Source organism: Saccoglossus kowalevskii, chromosome 22, assembly GCF_978046115.1.
Source record: "Saccoglossus kowalevskii chromosome 22, keSacKowa6.1, whole genome shotgun sequence".
Taxonomy (NCBI): domain Eukaryota; kingdom Metazoa; phylum Hemichordata; class Enteropneusta; family Harrimaniidae; genus Saccoglossus; species Saccoglossus kowalevskii.
The window spans coordinates 20,328,740-20,348,616 of record NC_140662.1 but is presented as its reverse complement, the minus strand read 5'-3'; the positions used below and the strand labels follow the sequence as shown (position 1 = coordinate 20,348,616).

Below are 19,877 nucleotides of genomic sequence, written 5' to 3'. Positions count from 1 at the left end.
ACATTCCCACCTAGGGTTCAGAATCCGACTGAGCCTATAAATAGGACGCGCAAGTGTTTCAGCGCTAGTCTTTACCGCGTTGTTGTGTTCAACAGTTGTTTACATATTTCTTTATGGTAAATTCTCCGGTATATCAGTGGATATACTGTATTGATGTAATAAACTACTCTTACGCGTTTATTACTTACGTATTCGTTTCCTGTGATTGATTTGTTTGCATAGCCTGGCATTTCTTACTTATTTTGAATATAACCCAGTCACGAATCATAACCCCACAATTGCAGTAGCTACACACAGGATACACAGTAGAAATATCCTCAGTCTGCCCAATTTATAGGTACAAATGGCCTAGATTCAGTGACACCACCTGGGTTTCCACATGAGCCAATCGGAATGTGATCTTGCTAGCAGCTGTCTCACGTAGGCAACTCGGTAGATCATAAACAACTTTTGATATTCAAATAACAGCACACCTGTCCAATTGTCCTCCCATTGTTGTAAACACCCTATCTTGTGTAAATCATAAGCACACCTGTCCGTCCTTCCAGAGACAACAAGTATGACCTGTCAATCACCTTTATGAGAGTTATCACACGGCGATGCTCACCGTTTCTTCCTATGTTTCCATGCATACTTCTATTTGCAGGGTTTGAGGTAAACATAAAATAAAAGATACTGACACTGACAGATAAGGTCGCAATTACAAATACCAATTTATTGCTGAATACATTTAACTGCAAACAGATCATCATGGTTGGATCTTCGTGGTTGGAATGCCACGTGTGTGGTAATCGAATGAGTAGTGGGACGAGTAATTTTTTATGTCGTTTATCTGATTTAGGATTCAAACTGCTGTCTGTGCAACATTATATGTTAACAATATCAGACGTCAATACAATCAAAAGATTTATTTATTTATTTATTTTTGTCTTCATATGTTAGTTAACGAATTTCAGTGTCAGTGGCTTTGATCTCCCACCCACGGTATGTTAGATACTTACATATATTCTTCAGATATCACTCGGGGCCTACTGAATGGAGGGCCCTATGTTACACGTGAAACGTTGATGCAATCACACTCGTGGTACAATATATTATAATGAGATATATGAGAATATAATGAAATAGACGAAACATGTTAATGTGTATCACGCTCTTTGCTGTAATGTCGTGTTTATAGAACTGTTACATCAAAATTACTGAAGTGTTTATTCTCAAATATTCAAATTTCCCTGATGCTTTAATGTTAACCTATTTGTTGTACTGAACATGTCACAGTAAATATTCGTCTGATCATCAAAGTCGGCAATATGAATTATTTTCCATGACAATACTCTCATTGATGTCCTTGATTGTTCTGCAACCTGCAAAATACCAAAACGAAAACATGAGATATAACCAATTGTGGGATAAGTGTACAAAAACTAAAACAATATTATGTAGGGTTAATTACGATTATCCATCTGAATTAGTGAGTGTAATCACATTAACTAACATGACTGCCTGTAAGTGCTTCTAAACAGAGGTTGTCATTATAATAGTGTAAGTCATTTATAAGATTTTTGCACATTCTACTCAGCTATTATCAATAAATCACGTGACTATTGATTGTTAGCTCACAATTAATGGACAATTAAATTTAGAATGATTACTGAACGCTGAATAACATTGCGTACATCTATTGTCACTGCTCAATGTTTGGCTGTGCTAGTTATATAGCGTAAGGAAACTCGGCTAGTTTACCCACACATATTACCTACATCGTGTGGTCCAAATATATCAGCTGTTGAGCCATGTATACCATTTCTTTTATGTCCACGTGAACATTACACAAGACAGTCACATACAGTTGGGTTAGAATTACGTAGGAGAACTGAGCTAATCATTCAGCGGAAAAAGCGCTGTTCACAACGACGAAGATGCGGTGAATACTGGGGAGAAGACATCACACGTCCTATTATCCCCTATCAACATAAAAGTCATTCTTTCATACCACACATACAGCGGTCAATTAAATGAGCAGTATGCATAAATGTAATCCTCATTTATGCCTAACAACTGTATGATGCCAAGGTATGTTATTCCATGTGCGAAATACACATGTGTGGTTTCGTGTGTGAGTGCGATTTATACAAAGGTACGGTGGCCCATGTATGCAATTAGTCTGCTACGTGAAAACCGATCCGCTTTTTGGACAAACAGATCAGCTAATCGGTCCGTAAGGTTTGACACTATAGGTAATCGAGTTCGTGAAACAACAGAGCAGGATTCTAACTCAGATAGACAAATTCGATGCACATAGGACACTGGCATGCAGCGTTATACTTCCAAACCATTATATTTGCAGGTCACCTATCAACCGATTTTTAGGTAGCGAACCAATTTATTTCAAGTAACGGATCGATTTTCAAGTAGTGGACCGATTGTATGAAAAAAATAGTTAATTACGTCGGCCATGTAGTCATTACTTGCCTGATAATGCCATAGCTAAGCTCAACTCGTCTTTTAAAATCTGCAAGACGTTTTTGACACCTTCTTCACCCTAATATGGAAAATATGAATGTAAGACAATGGTGTCATATCAGTCACTCATTAGTATGTATTTAGTGTTGGCAGTTTTTTTTTTAAATGACAACTTGACACAGTGATGTACTGACAATGGTACCTTTTACGACAAGTTTTTGAATCCTACTAAATTAACATGTTACATGTTTTACTTCTTAGAAACTACGAATGAAGATATCCAATAAGAACAATTGGTGTTATAAGTGATTACATACGACATATAACACACACATTTATTGCATTATTACTTATAATATAAATCACCTTGTACGCCAAGCCGTATATAACTGGTCTACCAATAAAGACAGCCCTAGCACCAAGAGCCAATGCTTTCAATACATCAGTACCTGTACGTACACCACCATCCATGTAGACTTCTATTTTATCACCTACAGCCTTAGATATCTCTGCTAACACATCTATCTAATCAAAAGAAATACACACTTAAAGATAAATCGGCATTGTAAATTTGGTCGACACTATTAATATCCAACTATTGTGCATTCAGCAAAAAACTGAATAACTTATGTCCGTTGTGACTGGGTGGTATATTGTTTCTATTACCTATGGGAATCTTGAACGAGTGAATTATAGCAATTACATTTAAGGAATAACACATACCGTTGCTGGTACACCATCTAACTGTCTCCCACCATGGTTAGATACCATAATAGCATTCACTTTATGTTCCACTGCAATCAATGCATCTTCAACTGTCATAATGCCTTTGAGTATTATGGGTAATTTGGTTATGGACTTTATCCAATCAATGTCAGCCCACGTTGCACTTGGGTCACCACATTTCACTTCATCCAGGAATGTTGTTTCATTCATAATACCCTTGAATATAACAAACACCATTGCGGGTCACAAATGATGAAAATGTGTGATTTTTATGCATTTTGGCCTTAAAATGGCTGCCATTCAGTCATCTTGAATTTATCATACACAATTGACACACAGAGGTCAAACCATATTGACATTTTGTAGAATTTAAATAACATTTTAATAGACATTTAACAGCTTTAATAGAAATGTTAATGTTTTACTTAAAGACTTTGTATACTGTTCTGTGGTCTTTATGATGGTGCTACATTTTGGTCATTAACGTGGCAGTAATATATATGTAGTGAAAATTAAGTTTGTATATATGTAAGACAACATATTCGCATCAAAGTTTTATAGTCAGCAGAATTGTGTCAGAAACCTCGTTAAGCAACACCGGTACTGTGATAAATAAAACAGCTAGAGTATTTGCAAGATATCCGCCGAACATAGCCAACATCATCTGTAACATTTGCTGTGTTTGAATTTTCAGCATCTTAGGGTGTCTTTAAGTCATGGAATCGCACGCGGGGTTCTTACTTGAGTAAAATAAACATTCGATGTAAAGAATTCACTCTTGCACAATGGGTTCCGCATTGTATTGTGGTCGATATTATAGTCGATAAACAATCCGTCAGGTTTTGATTAGTTTTACTTATATGAGCTGTAACTTTCTGGTTTAATTTTGGCCTACTGACTCAAAATTGAAATATGTTTCGCCGACAATACAACATAATTTAGCTATGATTAGTTGAATCAACTAACATATATTAATCTAGTACTTCATAACAATCGCTATATATATGCACTCATTGCAGCGATGTGTCGACCACATATAAATAATGTTTATTGTTGTAAACATGATAAATATGGCTTACATTCTTGCAGTATTTATCAAAGTTAGCAATAATCGCATTTCTTGGTACAATATCCCCAGCTACATATGCCATTCTTCGCTTGAAACCAACTTGGCAGATATCGACAGACACAACAATGCCTTTACATCCAGCTTGTTCCGCTCTTTGTACCATGTCCTTAGTTACACGTGGGTTAGGCCAAACATAGATGTCCATCCATTTCGTACCTCCAGAGTGAGCACAACAAATGTCTTCTAGGGATAACGAACTTACAGAGCTGAGTATCATACATGTATTAAACGTCCCCGAGGCTGAAATATTGAATTGTAATTGTAAGATCAGTTTGACAAATATTTGTTTTTATTTATTAACACACAACATCCCTCGGAGGGGATGAAAATGGGTTACAAATCAAATATTAGTAAAAGAAAAATAACTACATAAAAAGTAAGGGAACAAAAAAGCATTAAAAAAAAGATAAATTTGTATACGAGGAATGTGTTACTGGCTTAGTTTACGTAGGTGCTGCTGTCTTGTATTAAAACAGTTTTTTTAAATATTAAAGGGAAACCGATACTATACATAGGGGCAAGATGGTCACCGAAATTAGTATGCTAATCCGAACCTAGCCGCTCACATCGCGGCGGGAGTTCCAGGAAATGTGCCATTTACGTTGTTTAGAGATCAAGCTGTGATTCCAAATACATTTCTACGGGGGCATAAATATGTACGATGGCGATTACACTCATGTGGTTGGACTTTTGGTATATAAATGTTGTTGATTTCGAACGAAACGTTTCGCGACAAGTGAAAATCCTGAGTTTATAATGGCGGCTAATGTACGCAAAATACCTTTCAATTACAGTTTGAGAAAGTGAGCATAATAAACATTCATTTACTTAGTGGACAGAGGCGGAGTTAATTACCCATGAGCACGTGGTGCAATCCATGGGATTCAAGTTGAGCGGTTCCCTTTTAATAACGAAAAATGTTTGGTTATAGCGTCCTCTAGTATTTAATGGGAATCATCTTTATTTGGAACCCTCGGATTGGATGGAAGGTTGAGCCTAGCAAGGTGTGATGGCCTGTCGGATTCAAAGAAGCATGACAGGGAAGTGCAAGCTGTTTTAATGGTTGTTTTGTACTTTTATATTACCCTGTCAAATGTATATATTAGTGCACTGAAAAATCAAAATAATATTTAACATATTGATCAACGCATTTTTAAAATCATGGGTGTTAACTCCGTCAAGTTATGACCCGTGGTTCCCATAAGATAACAGTTACATCCAATATCAAAATAAAGACGATAGCGTTCATTCATCTCGTTCTAGGATTACTTGGAGATAATAAAAATTTTAGAAAGTTAGTACTTATATGCCTGTGTGTAGAGTTAACTATCCAAATTAGCACAGGAAGTGAGGCAATTGTCATATTTAGTGCTCCAAGTAAATTATTCCTGACCGTGTGTATTTACATGCGTAAATGCAGTTTACTTTGCAATACAATACAGGTTTACTAGTTTCTGGTGAAAATTAGGCGATCTTGTTACCAAAAGTTAGTTGAACATTTGTCATGTGTCACAACACTATGAATGGGTAGTCAAATCTGACATTGGCTTGAGCTTTTGTTTTTGTGGAGAGGGTAATTGTAAATGACAAATTTGGTGGCCAAACTTGTCAGCAGTAATAAAAATAAGCACCCGCCTAATCCGTTCATTCCACTATGAATTAAATAGGTGATTATAAGTCCACTTTTAATGATTTCGTATTTCTGGTGGATACCGATTTTAATTTTAAACTTTTATGCTCTTTTATCCACGCGAGCGAAATTGAACAAATTCAACAACATGTGATAATATTACTAAGAAGATTGTATTTCGTTTAAAATTACTGATATATGTGTAAGCTCGTCGGCTGTCTTTGTGTCAATATTTATTATTCGACTTGTTTTGGAATTCACTTCACAACATTCCCTACCTCTGGATGTTCCAGCTTCAGCATCTGGATGGGCCAATCCTTGAAATGCTGTAGGAGATATGCAAATTGGTATGTCTATTTCTCTGCCAAGTATTGTTGTTTTTAAGTCACGTGTAGATACGTCTCGCAGCACTCTTGGTTTTAGACGAATTCTTTAATTTGAATAAAACGTGTAATCAGTTATTCAGAAAACGATGCAAATAAAGGAAAACAATAAACTACACTCCAAGTTACATTACGGCGCACTGTTTTTATTTAAAAGATGTGCACTCATGCATTCATAGCGACTAGATGGACTTCGAGTTCGAATTCGAATGTCCGACGTCACAAAGTCACACACATTTGTCAAATAATAAAGGAAAACCTTCAATCCCTAAACACGTCAGAAGTATAATAATGAACTATAAATAAATAATAATATTAATAAAGCAGCGTAATAATTGTCTATATCCCCTATACTAAGTATTAAAAATCCCGGCAAACTGGGCCGTGCAAGCACATTGATTTTATGCAATCATAATTAACTATCGCAAATAAACTAATATTTCGAGATATTTGTCGTCTTACACAATATTTCTCGAATTAATAATAAGTATTATATTATTTCAAATATTTCTGGTAGTTTCAGATGTCGGCTAATTAAAACGTCTTCATTATATAAAGACGCGTAACTTAATTTCAAATTCTCCCAACCTCAACATCTTCTCCGAGTATACAAATTTGATCTACCTGCGTCTTGTGGCGATTCGTCACATATGTGTTGTGAACACAGGCGTTGTGTTCGGGGATCGAGGAGTTTCGTCTCGCTTGGCTAATGTTACTCACACGTAGAGATACCAGATTCGACCCAAATAAATACACATAACATCATTACAGATAGTCCAGCTTTATTCACACAGGCAGTCGGCCGGGGTAACCCCTCGCTGCACCGTTCTGACGTTCTATCCCCTTTACAAAGATTACAAACTCTCCATAATGAAAGTCAAATCACTAAGGAGTGAACATGCGATCAACCAACCGCTGCAGTTGTTGGCACGATCGCGTGATTACCAGGGATGTGTCTCGCAAATTTGCCACTACTAAGTACAATAAGTAAACAATCTATTGATAAAATTCCTGTAATATATGTTTATAATCTCCAGCCTAAACATTCAAGTTGTTGATTCTAAACAATACTGCAACGGCGTGTGAACCGAATGTGCGAACGTGAGGTCGCTATCATAACACATGACAATTTATTTGACTTCAGATTGAGTTACAAATTCGAACTCGGCAGGCAATCACTGTCTCAAAATTGAAATGGGAAGACATATACTACAAAATCTAAAACTCCAATTGACAAAAGAATTTGCGACTTGTGTACTGCTATGGAAATTATAGAAGAGACACACTACGTAATGTCATGACAATAATACGAACAGCAAAGAAATTTTTGTTTGTCAACTGTTTTGACAACTCTTAATTTCGTGTGAGCAAAGTAGATAGAATAATGTATCAATAAAATATTATTATAAAAATAAAACTCCAAAACGTAAATAGTGTGATATCCAAAAATAACTATAAGTTTGTAATCGCAATAGGGCAGGCTAATGGTAAACGGCGTTCATGTAAAACAATCGGTTATGCACACGAGTAAGGACGCTTTACGATCTTGAATATATGTGGTAATATTCATTTGTCAAGGAACACTCGCTCAATGAATCAGATCTTGCAAGGTCACTCGTGAGATATTTCCTATGTATGTTAGATTTTTTGAGGAGAGGTTGCGTCGCCTGAATATACGATAGGTAAGTAGTAAAACCAAATACCTTCGAAAAGACCTTCTGTTTTCTTTCAATGTTGTTTCGCCGTCAGCTCCGGAACAGTAGTAAATCCATGTCATAAGTGATAGGTGTTTTTCAGCATACTTTTCGAAGTCGTCCAGACACACACAGTGAGCATCGGCAGCCATTACTGATATAAGTGTCACACAGTGTTATCGCACACGTGCACATTTAGTTTGCACTGCTGACAAAGGTCATCCTATTCTTGTACCCTGGACATTAGTATCAATAATTGTGAGCTTCGAAGTGGGTTTATAATTATATGTGGGTAAAACGATGATAATAACACTAATAAATCCTGGCATGTTGAAAAGACGGACCATATAGTCAGTCAGGTCACGCCAGGGGTCACACACTCCGTGGCAGCACGGCAGTGTGATTAAAACTGCGTCATGGCGTGACACGCACGGAAGACTTCATTCAACACTCACCAAATGGGAAATGAAAAACCGCCGTGGATTCAAATCACACTAGACAAACACTCACTCAAACACATATCTGTCGAGACATTTATTCTCTCAATTTAACAACCCGCAAAAAAAATTCAGTAAATAAAAACTAGCAGACGGTGCCGAATAATGCATCAACAACTGTGTTATACATAAGCAAGAGATAAGCATACAATGATCGTAAGCCTGAGGACAGAGGATCAAATTCCATTTGTGCCTGTTTATTTTCAACAAATACTGACATTTATTGACCCACATGGTTCAGTGGATATGTATGCTCTGCTAGCAGTTAACCATCTACAAGTCTGATTAACAAGACCACCTGGCAGAGGAACATCGCTGTGTATCAAATGGGTTCCCGGTATTGACCCCCACCCCCTAAGGGTTGCTATTTCCCCCTATATCGCTCAGTTTAGAATGATCTAACCTAGAAATTATTGAACATTCATAAGTACAGAAACTACACGTCATGAATAAATTAGCATAATTAAACAAATTCATAAAGTGTAGGTACGTCTCCTGAGACTATACCGAATTTTGTAAATCGCGAGATATATATTGACAGACAAAAGACAACACAAAAGATTACCGATAAAGATTCCAATTTTTTCTGTGTAAAAACTAATATTTTCATATCAATCGTCAATGACCACATTTATGTGTTAGATATGTTATATCTTATTGGTTGTTGAATGTAAACGCAATGCTTCTATTTGCTGGTTTTATGATTAGCATTTAAAACATTATTTGGAATCCAGTTCTGAAAATGTCCAAGCGATTCGTAGTTACCCATAATGCAACTGATACTAGGGTTGAAGCGCTCCATTTTTTATAAGGCTGATGAATACAGTGAAAGCTTTCGAAATTGCTAATACTATTTTTTCTGCAGAACTGGAGATTTGTTACGCAGCAAAATTAAAAATGCGACTGAGTCTTCACCTGAAATTTTAGCGTCTTTCGTAAAATAAAAAATCTACCACTACGTTCTGATAGCGATTGGAGCGATATTTACACCAGCACCACAGTTATACTTTGCCAAACAATTATATATTACACTAAACAGGTCAATGTCATCGTTGACGGTATGTGTTCAATACGAAGTGATACACAATGCAACTACAAAGATACTACATGAAACAAGTAACCTGTGAAATGCTGTGTGGGTAATATTTTTATATTGATTTTTGTTGCATTTGCAGCAAATAATTACGAAACAATAATAAATCTATAGGATTGGATATACTTGTGAGCTGGCCTCACATAGTTCAAGCCTGCCTAACCGGTGCTTATACCAGGGTTTAGCTACAGGACCTAGACGGTCTGTGATTACAGCTTTATGTTCCAAGTAATGGCAATAAATTGACATTGCAATACAAAATAAAAGACTGGCACTCCCATGCAATTTTGAAGTCACTGATGTAGACAATGGATAACTTGGCATACAGACTAGGTAGTGCTGAACTAGAGGCTGAAATTATAATTACGTCCGTTGTAATATAATTTGTTAAATTCAATTTCACCTGAAGTCAGATAGAATACACTGGTGGAAGGATGGTTTGGGGGTGTAGTGTATATTGAGGAGTAGGGGTGGGTGTCATATAATGTGTTCATTTCCAACTCACATAGATTTTCACTTAATATATTTTCGCTAAAAATTTTTAGGCATTACGTGTGAACCTAATTTTCACTGTGCTGTGTCAAGTCTGAATAGAGTATAGGGGAAATGACATTTTCACTGGAATTTATTTTAGCGCAAAAATGTTTTCAGTGAAAATGAAGTATTCCACAGTACTACTTAGGGGGCGTTTCGGGTCAAAGGGTATATTTGTGTATCATAATGCCAATTGTTAGTTATTTAGTCACATATACAAGTACAAATAATGAAGAAACTAAGAGTTTTAAATGTAACATTTTATTTGTGAGTGGAAAAATAAAAATCTTTTATAAGTAATGATTAACACCGACAGTTTGCAACAAGTTTAACTGACAAAATATTGAATAAATATTTGAAATGTGACTGAAAGTAAGATTGAGTGAATCTTCTTATGTAAATTCAAGAGAGACACTGCACACAGTAAAGTAAAAAATATATATTTTTTGAAAGAGGAATTATAATTTTTTGATAACAATTGAAAGACAATACCACTTATATGTAATGCAGATTTCTCAGTGTGGGTAAGACAGGTTCAACTCTGCCATTGGAAAATAAGGGTGTTTTCGGCAAAAAACAAATAACTCTGGAGTGCACACAATGAATACACTGAATTTCAGAACAAATCTCGCATTATTTACAGCAGCATAATACCACACAAATTTCAGACGAAACATGAAAACACTACATTTTGTATTTCGGTCAGTACCCTCTATATTTCAATTCCAGGAATTATCCCATATGTACAACCATTTTCCGCCTTGGTATCACCCACCTCTGAAAACTAACTATTAATACCACCCTGAAGCGTTTGGTAATAAATAAATGACAATAATAAGATAATACAAAATAACACATCAATACTAAAATCAAATACATCGTCTCTGTGTATCTCTGCTTGATAAAGTTCCCACTCTCTTCTGTATTGTGATAGAACAATTGACAGATGTAAGTTAAAATATCGAACAATTTGCGAAACAAACCTAAGATTACTTAGAGTCGATAGTTTTGTGCATATGTCTGAATCAGCGCGTCGATGGGCTAATGTCTTGAATAGTTCTGCAACCTGCAGTAAAACCATAATACTTTATGCATACAACCATAATACATTACTATTATGCATCACTGACGAACAATGCAGAAACGTGTCCTTAAAATACGAAACTACAGAATCCTGTGTTCCCTGTGATTTCACATCACTTTTCTAGTCACTGCGTATAGATTAGGAGCGTTTCTGCTTACGGTGACGAGGGCATTTGCTGTAGCCGTCAGCTTGTTGTTTGATAAAGCGGGGGAGTCGTCACCTGCGCAGATAATCATAGCGTGTCATTGTTTACAAACAAGGTCTACCCATGAGCCTTTGCGTTTCTAGCGTGTGTCGTTATCGTCGTTTTGAACTTGGCATGCGCAGGTGACAACCCTCTCGCTTTAATATGTTCGTAATGTGCCTTTAATTTGTTAGTAATCAATAGCAATTCAAATCGTTGTTGAAAATCGGAAACCCAGTTTATGGTTTAGCTGACGCACAGAGTCATAGAATACTGTGCCATAATTGTATACAGTTTAGTAAGTATATGATAAGAAATCATATGCTGTAGATTACATACCAATAACACACTGTTTTGTAACAAACAACTTTATAACATGAATGTTAAATAGGTACATATTAGTTGTTATTGTTGTGATTATACTAATATGAATATATTAAATATCTTACCAGATAACGCCATTGCTAAACTCAATTCATTTTTCAGAATCTGCAGAACATTTTTAACGCCTTCTGTGCCCTGGAAAACAACACCACTGCTTGTTATTATTTTCAATATATCAACAATCATAGGTGAAGTGTGTAGCATCCTAATAATAAGAGGGGGATTACCACGCCTTATTTACAAATCCAGATAAAACTAGATTATTTTGTATTCTGGTTTGCATTTTACAACCAAGACGCAACCACTGACACAGAGGGCGCTCATTATATTTGATCACCTGACACATTTCATAGGTCAGCTATAGAATTACGTATTTCGGATAGGCCAGATAAACTGTTATTATAAGAATCGACACGCACCACATTTTCACGTCATTGTCGAGGAATAAGTGTGTCACTGCAACAATGCTAGTTTTCAATATTTGTCAGAACATATCCACGTACATACATGTTGTAGAACATAAATGATGAATTTCAAAGGTGTATGTGTTGACTTTAGGCACGACTAGTTTGGTTTAAAATAGCTATGTTTATAAATCGCAAAACATGAGCTAAATATGAATGTTATAGGTATCTGAAATGAAAGTATCGCATAATTTACTGTAATTAATGAATTGTGCATCACAACTAAGCTACTAAACATGCTTACTAAATACACATATATACCGCAAGGTAACCAACCCACAATCAGTGCCTAACTTCAACATTGCCACAGTCATTTCCTCTAAGTGCGTCCACATTCAAAAACATATTTCTAATTTGTATATGCAAATTATCACTCATTTAAGAACACATAATTCAGATTCAAGTTTGCTATTTCTCACTTTTATCTCAACAACGTTCAGGCGAATTAGAAAAATCACAGGATAAACATTATAAGTAATTCTTCTAGAAAACATTCAAAACCTGATGGGTAGTCATCCAAAAGTGTGATGTGTTCTTAGACTACTGGATTTTTGCTGAGCACGTGGTTATGAATGACTTTTAAAACTATTTCGCAAGTGTAAATTTAAATAATAACCAAAGCATTTCATACATGCCACACCTGGGGTTTTGGTGACATAAGTGATTTATTCAGATATATTTGCATCTGTATTTTATTAATGAGAGGTGTCATAAACGCTGTGTGTGAGAATGCTGTGCGAGTGCAGTATGCAATACACCGATCTAATTATGGCTATAGTTCGCCGACCTTTGCATAGCAACGGCCGATATGCGGGAACAAGAAACCGTAGTTACAAGGAACGAGACAGGACGAACCTAAGAGGAAACACACCCGAACTAAGGTCATGCTCGATAAGGCTTGTAGGTCAGCAGTGATCACTCTTGATTGGCTGGCAGGTTGCCTAGCGGAGATTTCTAAAAATAGGAGGACTAGTGAAAAAGAGAAAAGGAAAAGTACCGTTGCGTTGGAAGATGGCGACGTGTGGAATGTAGCTGGAGTTCTCTCGAAAACATACTTGACATGCTATCGTTTGAACCTTGGTTGCTGTAAGTGAGACCGGACTTTGATGATCAGTCGTCGGAAGGTGTGGTGCTGCTGATGTTGACAGCGTTGGAGCGGAATTGTCGTCGGGGCGTGTGATATCACAGGGAACCCAGGAACTATAATCAACTGTAATACGCAGTCTCTATGAGCGGGGGGGGGGGGTATCGGCCGGTATCTAGTGTAAGAAATAGACAAGGGATGAAGGCTCCAGCCAGCTCACATTTTTTAAACTCGAAAAAACAAACGAAAAAAATTAAAAATAAAATATAAAAAAAATACCAGGTTGAAGAATATTAGTTGCTTCTTCAAATTTCGCCAAAGCCCTACCTACATTTTACCGATATCTGCAGAATAAATCAAGAAAACTACACAAATTTACTCCATTTAGGAATTCCTAAAGGTTTGCCCGAATGCACGGCACAGATGGAGGCATAGCCTGTTCAGCATTTGTCAACAACCAATCACAAGTCTTGCTCAACTGGTTCGTAACCACTCTTGCGTACTACAGTTGATTATAGTTCCTGGGCTCCCTGTGCTTTTACTGTACAGAGTATAGTTATTCATGTATATTGTGATAGACATTTCTCAGTTTATTTCTTTCATGGAATTTGTGCTTTAACTAGTCTATGAATTTGTTGAATACCAGGCTTGGAGTTTATAGATTGTTTCTACAAATATTGTGATGCAATGTTTATGTTGTTTTTCATTTTAATATAATACTTGTTTTCATGATGGTGTACTGAGCTGTACAGTAGTTGACCGTTTGACTTGTGCGATTGATAGCTGCTGTAGTTTGTATAGTGATATAACAGTGGTCAGAGTATAAATACTGCTCAGTTAGTTAATAAGAGTTGACGTTGTATTTTGCTTAGAGGTGCACCCTTTAGTGTGGTTGGTAGTGCAAATTACTGTTAGTGATGGTTTACGCTAGTTTTTATATTGTTAAGCCAGTTACAGTGATCGTGTGCACTGAAGTCGTATAGCAACATACTTGTTAGTGTTTTACTTCTATGTTACGTAATATTGGTATATGCAGATAACCATTGATGTAATTAAATTGTTTGTGAGATTGACTTATGATTATATTTGTTTTACTACATGCCTGTGGATATCACCTTTGTGAAGCTGCTGTGCTGCCTGGTTACCATAGAAACCAACAAAGATACACATACGAACACCCCTGAGGTTAAACCGGTTTTAACAAATTTCTGTTAACCCCCTCCCCTTGCCAGTCCCTTTCAGGTAGCTAGCCAGGTCTTGTGTGCGGTGCGGACGAGGGAGGGGTGACATACACATTGCCCTTCAATGGGTTTTCATATGGCGTATACTACCACTTTTAGAAACATTTCTGTCACTAATTATTTGGTTATTTTTAGCTCCGCTGTCGACTTTGTCGAGCGGAGCTTATCATATGAGTGATTGTCCGTGTCAATGTTTTACTTTTTCGACTTCTTCTTGAAAACTACAAGCCTGAATGCTTTGATACTTGGTGTATATGTACCTTGGGTAGACCTCTCTTAGATTTGTTCATTTCATGATGATATGTTAAATTCTCTAATTTTGGTGATAATTTTTGTTATTTTTGGTGAAAAGTGATATTTTTGACTTCTTGTTAAAAACGCAAGTCCAATTGCTTTGATATTACATATACAAGTACTATATGTGGACCTCAGATTTGTTCATTTCGTGATGATATCTTCATTTGTCTAATTTTGATGATTATTTTTGGCATTTTTGGTAAAAAGTTCCATTTTTGAATTCTTGTATACTATACAATGTACATATTGTTCATTTTCTAATGATATCTTCTGTTCTTTAATTGAAATGTGCATTGCTAGCAGCGGAGCTATTTCAGTGGACAAGCTGCTTGTTTTGGTTTATAATAAACTTCTGAAAACAAATCCAGAGAAAGTAATTCGAGAAAAAGAGCGAAATAAACGTGTACAATGTACTGTACACACATGACACATATAGCACCGTATGTGGCGAAATAAAGTGAATCCTTCAACACGATCTCAGAACACCAGAATATGATTAGTAAGCAATACTACCCTCCATAGTAAAAAGGTTCAGATCAAATTTGGCAAGAAGACGCCCAAGCACTGAGAAATGATCGCTTGAAAAAACAACGCATCAGTTTATCACGTATGCCAGACCAGAGATCGAAATTGCAACGTTCACTAGGTTGAGCATTAAAATTTTATTTTAATTTATAATTTTAATAATATTTTTATCCTAGGCCCCCCAAAATAGAAACAATATGCGATACCATATTTATTGTTTAGATTTTTAAAGGTGAACACGAAGGTCACTGTAAATTGTCTGATATTTTTAGTCCCCCCATTCGGACGAAGTCCGAAAACGGGGACTTATGTTTTAACCTCCGTGTGCCTGTGCGGACCTGTATCTTAGAAATGCCTGGACCAATCACAATCAAACTTCACACATACATCATACATGATATCATACATATGCACGTCCATTTGTTTCATGATCTGATTCAAGATGTCCGAATGTCGGCCATTTTTGTACTAAAAATCATCAAAATCAAGCATTTCCCGGCTGTTTACAGATGGATTTTGTTCAAACCTTGTATATACGTTGGACTTTATAGGACCTTGATGAATATCATTTTGTTTTACGATCTGATTCAAGATGGCCGAATGGCGGCCATTTTTGTGCTAAAAAATCATAAAAATCAAGCATTTCTCGGCTGTTTACAGATGGATTTTGTTCAAACTTAATATATACATTAGACATTATGCGACCTTGATGCAAATAATTTTGTTTTTCAGATAACATTCAAAATGGCCGACTGGTGGCCATTTTGTTTTAATGAATGGGCTTCTAGACCCATATTTCCAACTTGTTTTGACTGATTATGTTCAAATTTTAAATATTCATTATACATCATGTCATAGACGGATATATTGGTTTGACGATCCTATTCAAAATGGCCGAATGGTTGTCATTTTTGTGCTAAAAAATCATCAAATATCAAGCATTTCTGGCATTTATGGATGGATTTCGTTCAAACTCGGTACATACATTAGACATTACAGGTTCTTGATGCACGTCATTTTATTTTTCAGATCAGACTCAAAATGGCTGTCCGTTGGTCATTTTATATAGTCCCCGCTCGGACGAAGTCCGTAAACAGGGACTTATAATTCGGTCTCCGTGCGTCCGTCCGGAGTCATATCTCAGAATCCCTTGGACCGATTCCGTTCATTCTTTGCATGTGCCTAGTACTTTATGTGGGACATATGCACATGCAGTGGTTTAGCGATTCGATTCAAAATGGCCAACTGGCAGCCATCTTGTTTTTTGAAAATGTTGTATTTTGGACATGCTTTGTCAGTTTTTATTCAGACTTGGTACATAGATTATACATGTTAGGATACATGTCCATGATGATTTATTTCACAATTGGATCAAAGATGGCCAACTGGCAGCCTTCTTGTTTTTTGAAAATGTTGTATTTTGGACATGCTTTGTCAGTTTTCATTCAAATTTAGTACATAGATCATACATGTTAGGATACATGTCCCAGACCGTCCTTGAGTCTGTCCGTCCGTGTGTCCGTCTGTCCGTGCGTCAGTCTATCCAACGTCATATTTCAGAATCCTGTGGACCGATTCCGTTCATTCTTTGCATGTGCCTAGTACCTTATGGAGGACATATGCACATGCAGTGGTTTAGCGATTCGATTCAAAATGGCCGACTGGCAGGCATCTTGTTTTTGATTTTTTATGCGGTATCTTGGACGTGCTTTGTCAGTTTTCATTCAAATTTGGCACATACATGTACTTTATACATGCTAGGATGCATGTCCACGACAATTTGTTTCAAAATCTGGTCAAGGATGGCCGATTGACAGCCATCTGACTTTTTGGCCTTACTACTATATTTCCACAATTTATGTACCATTTTCATTCGTATTTGGCACATACATCATACATATCAGTGTGTTTCATAATCAGATCAAAGATGGCTGAATAACGGCTGTTTTTATTTTGGCCATATTACTATGACACGTAACACGTGTTTTGATGTAAATAAACAATCTGTTGTATACGCCACTTGAAAGTCAAGTTTCAAGGACACGCTCGCGACAACCCCTCCGCTTTAATATGACGAGCACAAAGAGAACTTAACGGGGACTGTGTCATTTTCAATGACTTGTTTTAATGAATGGGTTTCCAGACCCATATGTCTGACTTGTTTTGACTGATTATGTTCAAATTTTTAATATTCTTATATTTAATATATTGGTTTGACGATCCTTTTCAAAGTGGCCTAATGGTGGCTATTTTTGTGCTAAAAAACTTGTTTTATTTTTTAGATCGGATTCTGAATGGATGACTCGTGGCCATTTTGTTTTAATGAATGGGCTTTTAGAGCCATATCTCTGACATGCTTTGACTGACTATGTTCAAATTTCATATATTCATTATACATATATTCATAATGGCTGATTTTGTTTTAATTAATGCTGTTCCAGAGCAATATCTCTCAATACTCGTTTGACGATCAGATGCAAATGTCAATCATTTAAATGTTAAACAATCATCATATTCCTGACATGTTTATATTCCAGCTATATTACTATAAACAAAACTTTATGTCTTAAATTTGATAACTAATGTGGACTGTGCCATGCATGGCTTGTAATTCATCATTTGATTTTGTTAAAATTGATACCTGCATATTAGTTCATCACTTAATTGCCAAAGATCCTAAAAAACACACAAAGAAATACCATGGGAAATTACCGCACCATTTTCGCATATGTACGTATAAATAACGTTTCACAGGCATTGTTGTGTCACTCGATAACTGCCAAGTTGGGTTCAGGCGAAAAATGACATGTGTACCTGGGGATATTGTACCAAGAAATGCGATTATTGCTAACTTTGCTAACTGTACCGGTCACTGGTAGCATAGTGGTTGTCGCTCCAGACTCATGATCGGGTAGACCCATGTTTAAATCCTACCTTAGGCTGAACATCAAAGGGTCAACCCCTACCCTGGGTGAGTGTGCCACAGACTCAATGGGAAGGCCAATTCCACTGGCCGAGATTCATTCACTAACAAATGTGACTTTGGGGGAACCTTTGTTAAGGTCCGCAGGTGCTTGTGTTCGACCGAGCCTGGTTGACGCCAGGATAGCGCATTAAGCCATTTGACAGAGAGATGGCCATACAGCCCTGTCATGTAGTCCCAAACATGAATATGACTTCTGTGGCAAAATGCACTATGTGTCAGCACTAGCACTTGCAATTTGCACATACAAAAAAAAAAAGTCAGGAGAGAAAACGGTGAAAAAAATAAAAAATAAAAAAAACTTTGCTAACTGCAAAAATGTAAGCCAAATTTATCATGTTTACAACAATAAGCATCATCATTTGTGTGTGGTCAATACATCGATGCAATTAGTCCATATGTGATGGTTGTAGTAGATTATTAATAATAAAGACATGAATATCTTGTAAAGGCTAGTAAAAAAGGGATTTGCACAATATCAAACTGCAATTGAGAAACTATATTTCTAATATTATTAAAAATGACATTATAACGAGAACATGTCATGAATTGTTTTAGTAAATGTATATTATAGTTAACTTCATTTCAAATAATACAAAGGTCATAAATATACACATAATTAATTGATGTATACATGCATAATTTGAGGTCATTATTTTTCAAACGGGTGCACAATGACTGATGGTGATTTTTTTTTCAACTGAAATTTCTCGAATTATTAATTACAGTAATTTTAATTGAGATCGCACAGAATATTTTTGAATTCCAACTTACAATTAACTTATACATTTGTACATTTGTGAATCGCAATGATGTTTGTTATGTTCAAGGGTATTATGAATGAGACAACATACGTGGATGAAGTGAAATGACAGTTGAAGATGCATTGATTGCAGTGGAACATAAAGTGGATGCTATTATGGTATCTAACCATGGTGGGAGACAGTTAGATGGTGTACCAGCCACGGTAAGTAATATAATAAAGACGTACGTGTTTTGTACATAATGACTATTAATAATGATTATTCACGCATTCACAAATATGTGAAAGCAACACGCAAGTCAAATTTATGTCATTACAGTATTCTCCCCGCTTTAAATTTATTGCTCAGATAGATGAGTTAACAGAGATATCTAGGGATGTAGCTGATGAAATAGAAGTCTACATGGATGGTGGTGTTCGTACAGGTACTGATATATTTAAAGCATTGGCTCTTGGTGGTAAGGCTGTCTTCATTGGTAGACCAATTTTATACGGCTTATTGAAACATTGATAGAAATATTATAATTTTTAACGTAATTAGGCATTCAAGATCAAAATGTCAGGGCAAACATTTCAAAAATAATTAATATCCTCGGGGGCGGAGCTACGTCACAGACGTTCCACGTTGCTAAGACGCGCACCACTGTACCATGCATTTCTATGGGCTCTTTGCGCACTGCTGTGGAACGCCAGTCGAGCCGTTGAAAATTCGAGAAAAC

General features: G+C 36.3%; 2 protein-coding genes across 2 annotated transcripts; one reads left to right on the top strand and one right to left on the bottom strand.

The window, feature by feature from the left end:
- Positions 1–689: 689 nt before the first annotated feature.
- Positions 690–8,508, bottom strand: LOC100368626 (2-Hydroxyacid oxidase 2-like). The gene is made up of 7 exons (XM_085495503.1): positions 8,035–8,508; positions 6,227–6,378; positions 4,269–4,558; positions 3,187–3,405; positions 2,830–2,988; positions 2,473–2,542; positions 690–1,364 (listed from the first exon to the last, which is right to left on the bottom strand). The coding sequence occupies exons 1-7, from the start codon at positions 8,175–8,177 to the stop codon at positions 1,297–1,299; spliced, it is 1,101 nt and encodes a 366-aa protein (XP_085351629.1). The 5' UTR covers positions 8,178–8,508; the 3' UTR covers positions 690–1,296.
- Positions 7,885–19,669, top strand: LOC144350814 (2-Hydroxyacid oxidase 2-like). Its single transcript, XM_078008883.2, has 3 exons — positions 7,885–8,013; positions 19,226–19,362; positions 19,508–19,669. Exons 2-3 carry the CDS (start codon positions 19,264–19,266, stop codon positions 19,667–19,669), a joined length of 261 nt encoding a protein of 86 aa, XP_077865009.1. The 5' UTR covers positions 7,885–8,013; positions 19,226–19,263.
- The last annotated feature ends 208 nt before the right edge of the window (positions 19,670–19,877 follow it).

Coding starts and splice junctions, on each gene's coding strand:
- LOC100368626 (XM_085495503.1), bottom strand. CDS start 8,177: ATGGCTGCCGATGCTCACTGTGTGTGTCTGGACGACTTCGAAAAGTAT. Junction 4,559..6,226: donor TGAAGCTGGAACATCCAGAG/GTAGGGAATGTT, acceptor TCAATATTTCAG/CCTCGGGGACGTTTAATACA. Junction 3,406..4,268: donor TTGATAAATACTGCAAGAAT/GTAAGCCATATT, acceptor GTTATATTCAAG/GGTATTATGAATGAAACAAC.
- LOC144350814 (XM_078008883.2), top strand. CDS start 19,264: ATGACAGTTGAAGATGCATTGATTGCAGTGGAACATAAAGTGGATGCT. Junction 19,363..19,507: donor TAGATGGTGTACCAGCCACG/GTAAGTAATATA, acceptor TTTATTGCTCAG/ATAGATGAGTTAACAGAGAT.